General features: G+C 42.0%; 1 protein-coding gene across 1 annotated transcript in view; it reads right to left on the bottom strand.

Moving 5' to 3' along the window:
* Positions 1-15,944, bottom strand: part of vsig10l2 (V-set and immunoglobulin domain containing 10 like 2) — a 23,016-nt gene that overhangs the window by 5,729 nt on the left and 1,343 nt on the right. Inside the window, exons 2-14 of the mRNA XM_016672890.1 lie at positions 10,531-10,884; positions 9,277-9,549; positions 8,698-8,973; positions 8,212-8,499; positions 7,878-8,135; positions 7,354-7,629; positions 6,723-6,998; positions 5,476-5,736; positions 5,143-5,400; positions 4,209-4,487; positions 3,511-3,786; positions 1,818-2,090; positions 1,386-1,393 (exon numbers count right to left, since the gene is read on the bottom strand). Of these exons, the coding sequence (XP_016528376.1) occupies positions 1,386-1,393; positions 1,818-2,090; positions 3,511-3,786; positions 4,209-4,487; positions 5,143-5,400; positions 5,476-5,736; positions 6,723-6,998; positions 7,354-7,629; positions 7,878-8,135; positions 8,212-8,499; positions 8,698-8,973; positions 9,277-9,549; positions 10,531-10,884 (3,356 nt within the window). The remainder of the gene's footprint in view (positions 1-1,385; positions 1,394-1,817; positions 2,091-3,510; positions 3,787-4,208; positions 4,488-5,142; positions 5,401-5,475; positions 5,737-6,722; positions 6,999-7,353; positions 7,630-7,877; positions 8,136-8,211; positions 8,500-8,697; positions 8,974-9,276; positions 9,550-10,530; positions 10,885-15,944) is intronic.

The raw sequence follows: 15,944 nt of genomic DNA, 5'->3' as shown, positions 1-15,944 counted from the left end.
AAAAAGGTGGACACTTTATGTTGGAACACAAAAAAGGGAAAAGAAACTGTACAGTAACATTCTGTTTTAAGTTGTATTAAATAATCTGTTCATTCTTGATAATATGGTTGTTGTACTTATTATCCTCCTTTTGAACTTAGAAAGATAGACTAACTCTAACTTCAACATTGAAATCCAAGTTTCTCAACTTATCTATTTGTAAGTTACACGAGTTGGTTACACAAAGTGGCGAGCCAGCCAGGAGGATTTTAGGCTATAAACAACCAATATCAATAATTGATTAGTGATCAAATATTGTCTGATAATAGCCAGACAAAATATGGCTTCTGTTGCTGACATTGGTAGCGAGCATGGTGTAAATGACAGAAAATCAATCCTTTTGAAGGGCATACTACATGATGACACAGATGAAGACATTGTAGAGGCTCTATCATTATATGGTAGTGTCAGTAGAATAGTGAGACTCAGAGACTTTCAAGCGATTGTTGAGTTTGACTCAGAAGAGTCGCTAAAGCTCATCAGTTTCCCCTCTGTGATACAGTCTCCTAAGAACCCAGTCTCAAAATGGTGTTTGGACAGAGTTGAGGTTTTAACTACTCCCACACAATCACAGTCAGCCATTGATGAAAACCCTGAAGCCACATGTTCCTTTAAAACTGTGCAGAATGAACGGAGTAGCTCAGATAGTACTGGAAGTGAATCAGACAGCAGTGGATCATCTGTTATATTCAGTCCTCAAAAATCACAACCTCCACCCAGTAAGCCATTAAAATCTGTCTCCAAATCACAAGGTGGAACTGAGAAGCTTAAGAGGACAAGAAAGGGACAGGCAGTACGTCCAAAAGAACAAGCCAAGGGCACTGCCACAACCCTAGACTCTGACATACTAAACCCACCAGATGTGCAACGAATAATAGTGGAGCATGTCATTAAGAGTGAAGCTACGACAGCTCCAGGCTCCAAGAGACTGCGTTCCTTCTCAGGCAGAGTTCCTAAACCGCCTGGTGAAGTGGATTTTGAAACATGGTGTTTACATGTTGAACTTATGTTTCAGGATGGCTATACAATGGATGTGCAGCGACGACTGATTCTGGAGAGCTTACTGTCGCCCGCAGCAGACATTGTAAAACAACTAGGCTCTCAGTCACCTCCTCAAGACTATGTAAAACTCCTCCAGTCAGCCTATGGCCTTGTTGACGACGGGGAGGAGATCTTCGCCAGGTTCCTCAGTACTCATCAGGACGCAGGTGAGAAAGCATCTGAATACATTCAGAGACTGCAGACACTTCTCAGCACTGCGATCAGACGGGGTGGAGTAAGTGAGGCCAATGCTAATAGACAACTTTACAAACAGTTTGTGCGTGGTTGCTGGGACCAGACTTTACTGTTGACCCTGCAACAGAAACTGAGAAATGATCCTGCCCCAAATTTTTCAGAGCTTCTTCTTGAATTAAGAACTGAAGAAGAAAGAAGATCTCTAAAAGTAGACAGAATGCAACGTCACCTTGGAGGGTTTAAAGCAAAACCTCTTGCCCAGTTTCATGGCATTCCAGATCCCACCCCCACAACTAATCAAGACGCAGATTTAATGCAGAAATATATAACAGAGACTGAGAACTTAAGGAAACAAGTGGCTGAACTTAAACTACAGCTAACTGAAAAAAGAGCCCAAAGACGGAAGAAACACGAACAGAAACATGCCAGTGCTTCAGAACCTCAACCACCANGGAATGTCTGTAAGGAGCGGAAAAAAGTAAGGTCTTAATTTTAACAACAACTTTTCAGTATTGACTATTTCTTTTTATGTGTGAACCTACATGTACGCGTGTTGCATTCTGCTTGCTGTTTTCTGGCCGGATGTGCCCCAATGCAAGTGAACAAGCTGTTGTTAGGAATCCTGCCTTCAGATGGCAGCAAGATGGCAGCACTGTTTTGTAGATTTGTTTGCAGTTCTGTTTCCGCTGTTATTACATCCCCAGTCCAGCGAAGGGACGGGGAAGGGAGTCCCCCAGACCATGAGCAGAGAAGACTAAGAGACGTATGATTCTGAACTGCTTCCACAGAGCAGGAGGGGGAGCCAGCTGGAGGGTCTGTGGGAATTTAGTATAGATCAGTAAATTAATGAGTGAGTCAGAAAAAACATCATGTTCAGTTGAGTAAATGGTTTAGGTTTTCTTTTACCAACTATATGAGATCTATGTCATGAATGTATTTAAAATTATCAACAATCACTTTATGAGGAATAAAGGGAATGGAAATGAATTAGAGAAGCACATCAGACAGGGAGGTAAAATGGGGTGGATGAACTCTGTGGCACTACACTTGCACTTTACCTCTCACTGTTCATGGACAGATGCATCTCCATGTACAGCATCATTTTGAAGTACTGGGTTCAGATCTTATTTGGTAGGCTGAAATCACTTTGGGTCATTTCCCAGTTATAAATATTAAGTTCCACAAGGCTCTATTTCCAGACCACTGTTAAATAGCAAGTTTTCTAATAAATTATCATATTGATAACATTTTAATTTTGGACTTTATATTTTTGTGTCTCCATGACCACAGTTTTTTACAGTTAAGTAGTACAACATGCTAATGAGTGGGAAAGACCGAGGTAAGTAGATTCATCGAGGTTAACTTTGGTGTTGGTACAGTCTCAGATTTAAATTTTAGTTTCAGCAGAAAGTGTTATTAAATCAGCCTACTACCATCCTTAAAAATTCCGAGAATAAAGGGTTTTCTTTCAATAAACTGTTCTAAGAAAGTACACAAAGTGAAAACAAGAGCCAGCTACATTAAACAGGAATAGATAAAAACAGCCAAAGCCTCAGTTTGACTACGTTCACACTGCAGCATGAAGTGACCCAAATTACGATTTTTTTGTCAATAGGATTTTTTTTTTTTATGGCGTGTTCGTTCACACTTCCAAATACGTGCAACCTTTATGTGTTCACCAGTGTGAAATGCAAACGACTTGAAAGTGTCTCGCATAAGCAGTAGAGGGCGCAATAACGTCACACACGCAGAGCGTGCTGCTCAGTGTTCTGCCAACCGCCATAAAACGTAGTGTTTGCGGAAGTAAACGTGGATGCTAACGGTGGAGCATAGCTTACGATTTTTAACTTAAAAAATGTAAGTTGTTGTCCGACCAGAGTCAGCATATTAACAACTTAATCCTCATTATAATCCGTCATGGTTGTTGTTTTTCTTCCCGCTTGTACGGAATAGGGATGTTTGTCGAGTATAAATGCCGTTCAGGTCGGATGAACGCGACCTGGCCGTTAGGATTCAGGTCACATTTGAAAAGATCAGACGCGCATTATCGGATATCCAGGTAGCCTGGGTCGCATTTCAAAAAAAAATCCAACCTGTGTTGTTCAAACTGTCATGAAAAGATACAGGTCGCATTAAGGCAAACAAATCAGAATTGGGTCACTTCGGGCTGTTCAGAATTGTTACCATGGTTTCCATTTATGTGAGTGCTGGTTCAATGTCAGAGGTCACACTCACAGTAGACAACAAGGCCGACGGTTTTCCTGGAGCGCGTGTTCAGGTGGGAGTTTTGCGCCAAGCAGGTGTAGTCACCAGTGTGCACACGGAGGACCTTGGCAATGGTGTACTGTGGCCCAGTGAACACCTGGGAGTTGTTGTAGAACCAGATGTACTGACTGGCTGGATTGGACTGGGCTTGACATGATAAAGAAACCGGCTCAGTTTCCAGAGCTGAGAATCCTCGATCTGTTACACTGTATGAAGTCCCTTCAATCTGAGGAACATCTGGGCCGACTGAGAAAAAAAAAAGAGTGTGAACACAGTCAATTGCTGAACGCTGTGCTCAATATAGTAAATTAGCTTTTAAAAAAGCAAAAGATAATAAAGATATGTGAAACTTATTGGTATCTGTTATCTAGAGGCTAGCTTTATGAAATTTACTAAGCAGCATTTTGTAGAACTTTACATTTTCAGAATTTACATGATAACTTGATTTTGTTCTGTGGGTTATCGCTCTGTGTTACGCAATTATGAGAAAAAAATCTATGAGAGCTTCTTTTTCAAAACCTGGTAGGTACATGTACTTTCTTGTAATTTTTATGGAACTTACTGTTTACTTCCAATTAAAGTTTCGTAAAAGTTTAGGTTAAAAAAAACAATGTTTGGAAAAATCATAAGCTCCTACTAATATGTAAGCATAATTTACAATTACTTACAGATAATGTCCAAAAACACCCAGTCAGAGTTTTCAGTGTTGAGGAAGTTGCTGCCTACACAGCGGTACCGGCCAGTGTGGCTCCGGTTGACGTTGCTCATGGTGATATTGCTGCTGTTGCTGCCCTGAGCAAATGTTGTGATGCTGCCTCTTTCAATTTCACGCTGCCACACATACTGAATGGGCTCAGTCCCATTTTCCACATTGCAATGCATCTTTACCGTCGCTCCTTCCACTGGGAGCGTGTCTCTTATCAGGACAGATGGTTTACTAACAGGGACTGTGAAAAAAACAAATCCAGCATCAAATCAATCAAAGGCTCGCATTATATATGTGAATATTTTATGTGGACTTGGTTGCATTTCAAAATATTCACATAACAGAGTAAAACAGTGGTCATACATTTGTTTATAGGTAAGGTTTTGACTTGTTTTTTTTAAACTGACTAACTGATACATTTATGACAAACAGGTTATAAAATGTTATTTAAGTGGAATAAGTAAAAAAATGATCATTTGTATTTTTATGTCTTACTAGAAATTATATGTCCCTGTGAAAAAATATCCACACACTGACAATTTTACGTTGTATCAACTCAAATTCAGCAACCATTTTCATCATTGTTAAACAAACATTAAATACTTGAATGTGCGAAGTTACAAGCACATTGAATGCCAGTCTTAAGGTGGCAATGCAGCTTTAAATGCTCTGACTTTGTTATGCTTTATACTGTTGCAGTTCCTAATGTTTTGTGATTAAATTGAAGTGATTGGTTCTTCTAAATTCATGTATATAAATGAGAATTTATGGCGTTACGCTTCACATAACAAGCTCTGTGTTTTTGCCATTACAGAGATACATGAAAATTGGACTTCATCTGCAAAATATATCTAATTCCCAAATCATTTTTGCTGTGTGTGACCATGAGAACTGACCCAGTGTAAGTCCACAGGTTTTCGTTTGATTCACAAGCGGGTGTTTAGCAGAGCACACGTAGGCCTTCCCAAACTGAAAGGTGCTGTAACGAACAATCAGAACGTTGGAGCTCTCTTCTCCGTTTTTGCCCTGACCACCTGGACCTTTCCACCACAGCAGCGCCTTCGGGAGCCCTCCACCCCAGGAGCAGGACAGCACCAGAAACTGTTTGTCATCCGTCACATTGGCGAAACACACAGGCTCTGCAAAGGGGATATCTGGAGCAGAGGGAGTAACACAGGACTGAATGACTTTCTCTCATTCATCATTTTTATTGAGCTTTCTGGACTCACATGTGACAGTGCTGCAATTCATCTGTTGCTTTAGAGCAGCATGAGAGCCGTGACAGGTAAACAAGCTGCTGTTAGCAGTTAAACCTCCAGAGGGCAGCAAAACGTCTGCGCCCAATGGATTTACTTGTCCTGCAGGGATCAGGTCTCCAGTCCAGTGAAGGGACGGGGAGGGGAGTCCACCGGGCCAGACACAGAGCAGCTTCAGTGAGGTGTGATTCAGAACCGGTTGCACGGAGCAGATGGGGGAGCCGTCAGGTGGATCTGCAGGGATTAAATGTGTACAGTAAGAAGTGAGTTACTGGGGAGGGAAGTGCACTAATCATTTATGCAGATTCACTAACATAGCTGATGTAGATCATTTAATAATTTCCAGCTGTAGGTTGTCAGAACAGCAACTATCTACATGATCCCATATTCTCTACTGCATCATGAGTTAAAGAACATTTAAGTTTTATGTGGCAATAACTAGAAAGAAATTTTAAAAATACCTCTGAAACAATTTTATTGAATCATGATTGAAAATAAAGTAGCAGGTGAATCTGTCATTAATAAAATCAGTTGTTATAGGTGTGACTAAGAAAATGTTGCATATGCTGTCTCACAATTTATATCAAATCTGTCATAATGAGAGAAAAAGCTATTGAATATGTGGGGACTAATATATAAAAATATATAATCATTTCATTCTTAAGATTTCATACTCATCTGTGAAACTAAGAGTCCTTTTCAATGATTTGTTGAAAGCTAAGTATTGAAGTGATTTCTTGTTAAATCCTTATAGGCAGTTAATGTCTGCAGCAGATAACTGTATTATCTGAGTGTAAATCTGGATTAAGTAGACCTTAAGACTGAAAGTAACAGTTTGTCCAAGTTGGGCCAAGGCCAGAGTGAATTTTCATCGTCTTAAAACAGCTAAAAATATTCAAGTTACTATGCAATTTAATAATTATTTAAGCTTTTGTCATGTTTGCATTGGGCACTTATTTGCCTAGGAAACAGAGATGGGAGGTGGTAAGGCATCAGTAATATTCCTGATTGAAAATGTATTGAGAATGAAGAAAGCATTTGATAAAACTATTTGTGAGTAAAATGTATGAATCTGCATGAAGTGGTTAGATAAAAAAACATATTAGGGATTTTAGTTATCATTCAAATCATCTTGTGATGACAGAAAGATGCCAGTGTACCTTCTTGCTTTGAAGACTGTCAGTTTTGAGAAATGGTCTGAATCTTAAAGTCCCACTTACAGTAAACTGTCAGGGTGATGGTTTTCCTGGACTGCGTGTTCAGGTAGGAGTTTTGTCCCACACAGGTGTAGTCACCAGTGTGCAGACGGTGGATCTTTGTGATGACGAGTTGCGGTCCAGAATACACTTCAGAGTCATTGTGGAACCAGACGTAGTGACCGGCTGGATTGGACTGGACTCGGCATGTCAGTGAAACCGTCTCATTCTCTAGCGCGGTGTAGCCCCGCTGTACAACACTGGTTGGAGCCACGTCTATCTGAGGAACATCTGGACCAACTGAGCAGAAATAACATGAACATTGTTAAGATCAGCGCTGTCAATCATCTAACTGCAGAATGGGTGGAGTGTTTCTGTCATTCTGGAAGGTGAACCCGGTCCCAAATCTTTTAGATTTCCTTCCATGACTGTCCTGTTTTTAGTTCATTCTGACAAGTTTTCCTGTCCCTGCTGAAGAAAAGCCTCCATTTCTCTGAGGCTTTAACAAAGCAGCCTCACTTATGCTAATATTAAATTATATAGAGGGTAGCAATTACTTAAGTTGTGGAGTGCAAAGCAAATTAGGCAATTTAAGAACATTTAACACAATATGCAGAGCACAGGGAATTTATTTAGTGGATCCTTTACTACTTACATGTGACGTTGAGCCATAACCTTTCTGAGCTCTCTCTGTTGACGGCGTTTCCTGCAGCGCAGCGGTACCAGCCAGTCTGGTTACGGACAATGTCTGTGATATTAATGAAGCTGGTGCTGCCCTGTGCAAACGTTGTGAAGTTTTCATTATACAGTTGATGCTGCCACACGTAATGTATTGGCTCAGTCCCATTCCCAATGTTGCAGTGCATCCAGATAGAAGATCCTTCCTTTGGGGATGCGTTGCTCGTCAGGAGGATCGGCTTACTGACAGAGACTACAAAGAAAATGAAACGCAGATGTAGGGAGACAGAAGACAATGTAGTGTTCACTGAGTGAAGAGTTTTTATAATTATTTATGGTGTGTATGAAACACCAGCATGTTGCATGTAATGAAACTTCAAAAAAAAATATTTACAAAAAGATAACTGTCACTTAATTTATGCTTTGCAGGTTTCTCTGCACATTTCCAAATTCATTGGAAGTAGTAGTTGATTGTTCTGCACAGCGAAGATGAGCACTGACCCAGTGTGATTCTGCAGGTCTTTGCTGCAGTCAGGAGTGGGTGTTTGGCATAGCAGGTGTAGGGTTTCCCACTGTGGGCTGTCCCATATGGAAGGAGCAGGATGTTTGAGTTTTCTTGTCCATCCTTGCTTTGGTTTCCTGGTCCTTCCCACCACACCAGTGCTTTGGGTAGCCCTCCATTCCAGGCACAGGACAGCATCAGATACTGCCTATCATTGGTCACGTTGGTGAAACACAGCGGCTCTGAAGGAGGGATATCTGGTGAGAAGAAAAAAGAGGTGAAGAGAGCAAGTTTTCTGTCCAGTTATTTATGAGAGATTATTTTGGTTCTCACAGCTACGCGTGCTGCACTGTGTAGGTTTTTGGAGAGCAGGATGGGAGCCGACGCACGTGAACACGCTGCTGTTACGATTCAGCGTCTCGGACGGGAGCATCATGACGTTGGTAGTTAGACGAGGTTGTTGTTGCCCTGTGTCGACTTGTTTTTGGCCTGCCTGTATTGGGTCTCCGGTCCAGTTGAGGGACAGGGAGGGAAATCCTCCGAGCCAGGAGCAGAGGAGCCTGAGAGCAGTGTGGTTGAGTGCAGACTCCACAGAGCACATGGGGGAGCCATCTGGAGGGTCTGCAGGACCAAAAAACATGTGTTATCAATAAATTTGCAGTAAATTAGAGCTTAAATTAAGAGGTTTGTGTGTATGGTTATAGTTTTCAGGAAGTTTGAATTGAAATATTTTAACATTGAAGAACTTGAGACTGACAACAAAGATTAATGTGGGAAAGTGATGATTAATGAAATGTTGTAGTCAAAGCTCACACTCACAGTAAACAGTCAGGCTGAGGGTTTTACTGGACTGGGTGTGGAGGTGGGAGTTCTGGGCCACGCAGGTGTAGTTGCCAGTGTGGCTTCGGAGGAGCTTGTCGATAGCGAGGAGTGGTCTTGTGGAAATTTTTGAATCATTGTAAAACCAGATGTACTGGCTGCCTGGATTGGACTGGGCTTCACAGTACATGGAAACAGTCTCATTCTCCAGAGCGGAGTATCCATGCTTTGTTATATGGAATGGAGTCACATCTATCTGAGGTTCATCCGGACCGTCTGAAGACAAACGATATGAGCAGAGTGCCAAAATGTAGGTCAGAGATAGACAGTTTACTCAGAGCAAATTGAAACAAACTTTAGAAGACTTTAGAGGTCTTTTTACACTGTTGTGAGAGTAAAAAGTTATGTTTGCTTGATAATAAATTTTAAAAAGTTTTCAGAATTAATCTAAAAAAAAACACCTGTCAGAGTAGAGAAAAAGTTAAAGTGGAGCAACAAACAGGAGGAAAGCATTTTGATGCAATTTTATGTTTTATCTGCATTTAATCTGCACCTAATAGGAAAATCCAAAATACTTACATGTGACATTTATCAGTAAACGGTTAGAGGTGTCATTGTTGACAGCATTGCTGACTTCACAGTGGTACCAGCCAGTGTAGTTTCTGCTGATGCTGGTCACAGTGATGATGCTGCTGTTCTGCGATAAGTCAGAAATGTCTTCATTGAGAGTTTCATGTTGCCACTTGTACTGAAGCGGTTCAGAACCATTTTCAACACTGCAGTTCATCCATATTGAAGATCCTTCAATTGGAGAAGCTTCACTCATCACGAGATACGGCTTACTGACAGGAACTGTATCGGAAACACAATCACAGACAGCAGTGATTTTAGAAGTGCAACACTGTAAATTTAATTTGTAAGTTTTATACAGAGTCATTTTAACCTGAATTGTCCATTTCTAAGTAACTTGTAGGAAACATCATTAATGGATTTGGAGCTATAGCTTGACGTTTCTCCCTTGCCTACTACTCATGTGTCAGTGCTTTTAGTTTAACGTTTTGGTTTCAAACACTGTGTCTTTGGTGCTAACTCTGTTTTTTGCTAATGAGAACACCAGACACACAAATCTAAAGATCTTACTGTCTAAATCTTTTTGGAAAAACGTGGCAGGTGGATTGCTGAACTTAATCATGATTTTGTTCAAAATCATTCACCTGATCAAATCTCTTACTACAAATTGATTACAATCTACTTGAATGCTGCTGAAAAGGCTCATGTCATGACTCAGTCCCTTTGTTAAAATGTTTATATGCTGGCACTGTCTACACTAAACAACCCAAACTGATTTCACATGGAATGACCCACTGAGCGCTACCAGAACCGGGCCTTCATTGCTTGATTGTGCTTGACGAAGTCAACTTAAACCTTTCAATACCCTCAGCAGGGAAACATGAAACTGGTTTCTTCTTGTTGGAAGGGGCATTTCTACTACCAACTGCCTTTGCTTAGACAGTGATTGGGATAAATGGTTGCCATGTTTTTTTTTTAAGCCCGATGTTTACCAGAAAAGACATTTGAGGTCAGGGGTTCTGATTGCCATTTTAGCTGCTAATCTCAAAAGTTAATCTCAAGTATTGCTCCTGGAATTTGTTCAAGTTCTCCCAGGTTGGGAGTTAAAAATGTGTGATTTTTACTAAACATGGTCTTCATCTGTCACCTCTGATGCAGACTTTGTCTGTTCTCAGAAGTTATTCCAGTGTTCAACTATGATATCCCTTTATTGTAATAGGATACCCTTCTAAACATAGTCGTACCTACAGGTGAGACTCTTACCTTGGACAGTCAGATGTACGTAGTAGTAGTAAACTATAGGCTCATCTTCAATGTCATAGAAAGCCTGACAGGTGAACAAGCCATGTGCAGCCAGAGGCAGTTTCTCGATGCTTATCGATGCCGTGTTTGGGAGGATTGTCACTGGTCCGACCATCTTAGCAAGCTTCTGGATCCTCGGCCCTTTCCCCAAATCGTAGAGCACCGCTTTGATGGCATCTGTGCCTGGCTCAGTGAAGCTCCATATGTATAAATCAGGTAACACTGCTCCACATTCCAGAACCACAGCTTTGTCCACCACCCCATACACACTGGCATCCTGATACACCACCTCTCCAGTGTGATTTATCTGAAGGGCTGAAGGAGAGACATAACACCATGCGTGCGTTTGTGTTCATGTGTGTGAAGGAAACAAAGATGGAGGTGTCATGTGCCTTGCCTATGTTCAGCTGAAGCCAGGATTGATTACACACANGTTGATAAAAAGAACAAAGAATTAAAGGCAAAACAGCAGGAATGGCAAGCCAAATATGCCCCAGCTTTAAACTGGACAGGGTTTCAGTAGAGGGACGCACTGAGACCTTACCAGAGTTTAGTCCCAATTCGGAGCAAAGTCCAAAACCAGCACAAGATAACCAAAAGAACAAAAGACTGAAACAAATAGATGACATTACCAACTCCTGTTCAGCATTATCGGAGGAGGCTCTTTTGAGTGCTCTGGTTGGGTCAAAACGTACTGCTAGCTTGACTATTGATGGAGTTCACAGCGTGTGTCTTCTAGATTCTGGCTCCCAGGTAACCACAGTATCAGAGACATTTCACAAACTACACCTACCTGCACGCCCGATCCAGTCTGTGGCCAAATTGCTTGACATAGAGGGCGCAGGGGGGCAGCAAGTACCCTACTTAGGTTACATAGAACTCAATTTGTGTTTTCCAAAAGAGGTTACTGGGAGACCTGAGGAAATGAATACCCTAGCACTCATTGTACCAGACTGCAGATCAAACCAAGAGATTCCAGTTCTCATTGGGACAAATGTTTTGGATGTGCTTTATGAGACATTCACATCCTACAAAGAGTCAGACACAAATGTCAGACATTGTGACAGCATTCCAGTGATCCAAACCATGTTCAACAGAATTAAAGTTGATAAGAGAGGTGGTAAAACAGGAAAAGTTAAGCTGTTGAGCAAAAAATGTGTCGCAGTACCAGCTGGTGAAAAAGCTGTATTGACAGGCTATGCCAGACATGTTGATATAAACCCAGGTAGCCCTCTGCTAGTAGAATCCTCAGCATCATGCTTGCCTGGGGGTTTCCTATTTTGTAACTACATTATGACAGCTCCCTCAAAGGCTTCTTTTAAGCTTCCTATTCTGGTCAAGAACGAGAGTGCTCATACAATCAGAATCCCTGCTGGTCAAACAGTGGCTGAACTGTATGCCCCCTTGTCAGTGTGCTCTTTAGCTTCAGGCTTGAGTAGTAACACAAGGACTAGCTCTCAGTCTCCAAAGTCTGTTGCTGAGTTTGATAACATCAAAACCATTACAGACAGCCCACTTAAGTTTGACTTAACTGATACTCCTCTCTCCGAAGAATGGAGGCAGAGAATTATGGAAAAGCTCAACTCAATGTCAGATGTTTTTGCCATACATGATTTGGATTATGGACACACAACTGCTGTGAAGCATCACATTCGACTTTCGGATGCAACTCCATTTAAACAACGACCCAGACCTATACACCCCTCGGACTATGAAGCTGTCAGACAGCATTTAAAAGAACTCTGTGAGGCCAACGTTATTCGTGAGTCTGAGAGTCCATTCGCATCACCAATTGTGGTGGTTAAAAAGAAAAACGGGGCCATTAGGTTATGCGTCGATTACAGAAAATTAAACAATCAAACCATCAAAGATGCGTACGCCCTACCAAACATTGAAGAAGCTTTTTCAGCCTTAACAGGCTCAAAATGGTTTTCTGTTATGGACTTAAAGTCTGGATATTATCAAGTTGAGGTTGAGGAAAGTGACAAACATAAGACAGCATTTGTTACCCCTATGGGATTTTGGGAATTTAATAGAATGCCCCAGGGAGTCACCAATGCGCCTAGCACATTTCAACGTGTTATGGAAAAGTGCATGGGAAGTCTCAACCTCAAAGAGGTCTTAGTCTTTCTAGACGACCTCATTGTGTTCTCAAGTTCATTGGAGGAACATGAGGAGCGCCTCATGCGTGTCCTGTCAAAACTCAGAGAATTTGGACTCAAACTTTCCCCGGACAAGTGCCATTTTTTCAGGAAGTCTGTTAAATATCTCGGTCACATTGTCTCAGAGAGAGGCGTGGAGACTGACCCTGAAAAAATAGCTGCCCTCACCACCTGGCCAAAACCCAGAAACATAAAAGAGCTCAAATCATTTTTAGGGTTTGCAGGCTATTACAGGAGGTTCATTAAGGACTACTCTAAAATCGCAAGGCCCTTAAATGATCTCACTGCAGGTTGTTACCCCCCTAGAAGGTCTAACAGAGCAGGAACAAAGCACAGCTCTACTATAGATCCAAAGAGACCTTTTGCTGATAAGTGGACTGCAAACTGTGACGAATCCTTCAACACTCTGATACACAAACTGACAACAGCTCCAGTTTTAGGCTTTGCAGATGCTAAACAGCCCTACATCCTTCATACGGATGCAAGCATTCATGGACTTGGTGCAGCTCTTTACCAAGAGCAAGATGGGCATCTGAGAGTAATAGCTTTTGCAAGCCGGGGTCTGTCCAACTGTGAAAAAAGATACCCAACACATAAACTGGAGTTCCTTGCCCTAAAATGGGCAGTAACGGACAAGTTTTTCGATTATCTCTATGGTGCCAAGTTTACTGTTGTGACGGACAATAACCCTTTAACATATGTCCTGACGTCCGCCAAGTTAGATGCAGCTGGTCACAGATGGTTGGCTGCACTTGCCACCTTTGACTTTCATATTCAGTACAGGGCTGGAAAATCAAACCAAGATGCCGACGGTCTCTCCCGCAGACCTCATGTACAAGATGAAATGGACAACTCTGCTAAAGATGAGGACGACCGTATTGACCGGTTCATGTCTGACATCACTCAGAACGTAACTGTTTCTCCAGAAGTAGTACGTGCAATATGCCAAAGACACATTGTCCACTCAGAATTTCAACCACAGTCTGAGTTGCCCTTCCTTGGCTTTATTGAGTGTGTTGCTATTGATGCAAATGCTATTCCACCAGATTACAGCCACACAGACATTTTGCCTGGCTCATGCACTTTACCACAAATGTCTCAACGTGACTGGGCTTTAGAGCAGAAGAAAGACCCATCCATCAGCAGGGTCATAACCTTGTTAATGGGGGGGAGGAGACCACCTCACAGGACGCGACAAAAGGAAGACAGAGAAGTCCAGCTCATGTTACGGCTATGGGACCAACTAGTTATGAGAGATGAAGTGCTTTACCGGAAAAGACTTCTAAATGGTGTACCATCTTTCCAACTAGTTCTGCCGAGGACTTTTCGAAATGAGGCTTTGGACAGCCTACATGACTGTATGGGACATATGGGTGTAGATCGCACCACAGATCTGGTTCGTGCACGCTTTTATTGGCCACGCATGCTCACTGACATAAACAACAAAATACACACATGTGAGAGGTGCATCAGACAAAAAGCCAGAGCTGAACACAGTGCCCCTTTGGTGAACATTTGTACCAGCAGACCGCTGGAGCTAGTCTGCATGGACTACCTGTCCTTGGAATCTGATGAAAAAGGGTCAAAAAATATACTCGTAATCACTGACCACTTCACCAAGTACGCAGTGGCAGTACCCACAGTTGACCAAAAAGCAAAAACCGTGGCCAAAGCCTTGTGGAATAATTTTTTTATTCACTATGGCCTGCCGGAGCGTTTGCATAGTGATCAGGGCCGGGATTTTGAGTCCACACTGATCCGAGAGCTATGCAATCTGCTTGGAATAAAAAAAACAAGAACGACTCCTTATCATCCACGTGGCAATCCTGTGGAAAGATTTAACAGGACACTCCTTGCCATGTTGGGCACCTTACAAGAAGAGGATAAGTTAAGGTGGAGAGATTTTGTGCAGCCATTGGTGCATGCCTATAATTGCACAAAAAATGACACGACTGGATACTCACCTTATCAGCTCATGTTTGGAAGACAACCAAACTTACCCATTGACATTGCATTTGGACTTGACAAGCCTACTGGGAGGGGCGAAACACATAGTCAGTATGTAAAAGGCCTCAGAGACAGTTTGACAGAGAGCTACAAAATTGCTATTGAACATAGCGAAAAGACTGCCTCTTACAGCAAACAGAGATTTGACAACAAGGTGAGGGAGTCTAAGCTCGAAGTGGGAGATCGTGTGTTAGTGAAAAATGTAGGTCTCCGTGGTAAACACAAGATTTCCAACAGGTGGACTAACATTGTTTACAAAGTGGTCAAACAGATGGAAAACCTCCCTGTTTATGTAGTAGCTCCCTTTGATGGTGTGGGTCCAGAAAGAGTCTTGCATAGAGACTTGTTACTACCCTGTGGTTTTCTGTCAGTTGCAAAAGAGCAACCTGAGCCCATAACACAAACCCAAACAAGGAAGTCTAAAAGACTACAGTCCAGTGCAACAAAAAGAGGTGCTGGAAATGAAGTTCCAGAGGATTCGCTGCTGGACAGCGAGGATGAGGATGTGGAGTATTATTACTATCCTCCAATAAAGATGGTGACTGATGTTGGAACCCGAAACGATGATGAACAGGACAGAGACATGCAAATTGGATCTGAAGACCAAATGTTGGACACAAATGAACTTGTCAGTGAGAGAACAGAAACTGACAATACAGAACAGGACGTGACAAACGAACATGTTTCAGTGCCATCACTTAATCCTGAAGCTTCACCATTTGAGCCACAAGAGCCAAAAGAGACCATATCAGAAGAGCAGCAGCTCAAGGGTGAGTTAACCCAGTCACCCACACCTCGAATGTCCATCCAACCACCAGACCATGTCATAATAGATATTGACAACCCTGAAACATCTGAAACTGTTATCCCTATTGGAACGGACAACCATGAAGAGAATGTTGAAGTAAGGAGATCAACAAGAGAAAGAACCCATCCCAAGAGACTCACCTACCCATCCTTAGGAAACCCACTTGTGGTAGTTATGCAGTCTTTACTTGGTGGCTTAGACAAAGCACTACAAATAGCCCTTGAACGTGACTTTTATGCCCCTGTACTTGATGCTTAGGAGATGTTGACATGCAGGGACGCATGCAATTAATGGGGGGGAGGATGTAACCCACATGTATATGTGTGATACTGTTAGTAGTATTTTATTTCTGTAGGATTTTGTTTTGTTATTTAATGTTCCCAGCAATTCAGTTTATA

Source organism: Poecilia formosa, unplaced genomic scaffold, assembly GCF_000485575.1.
Source record: "Poecilia formosa unplaced genomic scaffold, Poecilia_formosa-5.1.2 Scaffold3, whole genome shotgun sequence".
Taxonomy (NCBI): Eukaryota; Metazoa; Chordata; class Actinopteri; order Cyprinodontiformes; family Poeciliidae; genus Poecilia; species Poecilia formosa.
Note: the sequence above shows the minus strand (reverse complement) of the source record. Positions and strands in the feature narration are given on the sequence as shown.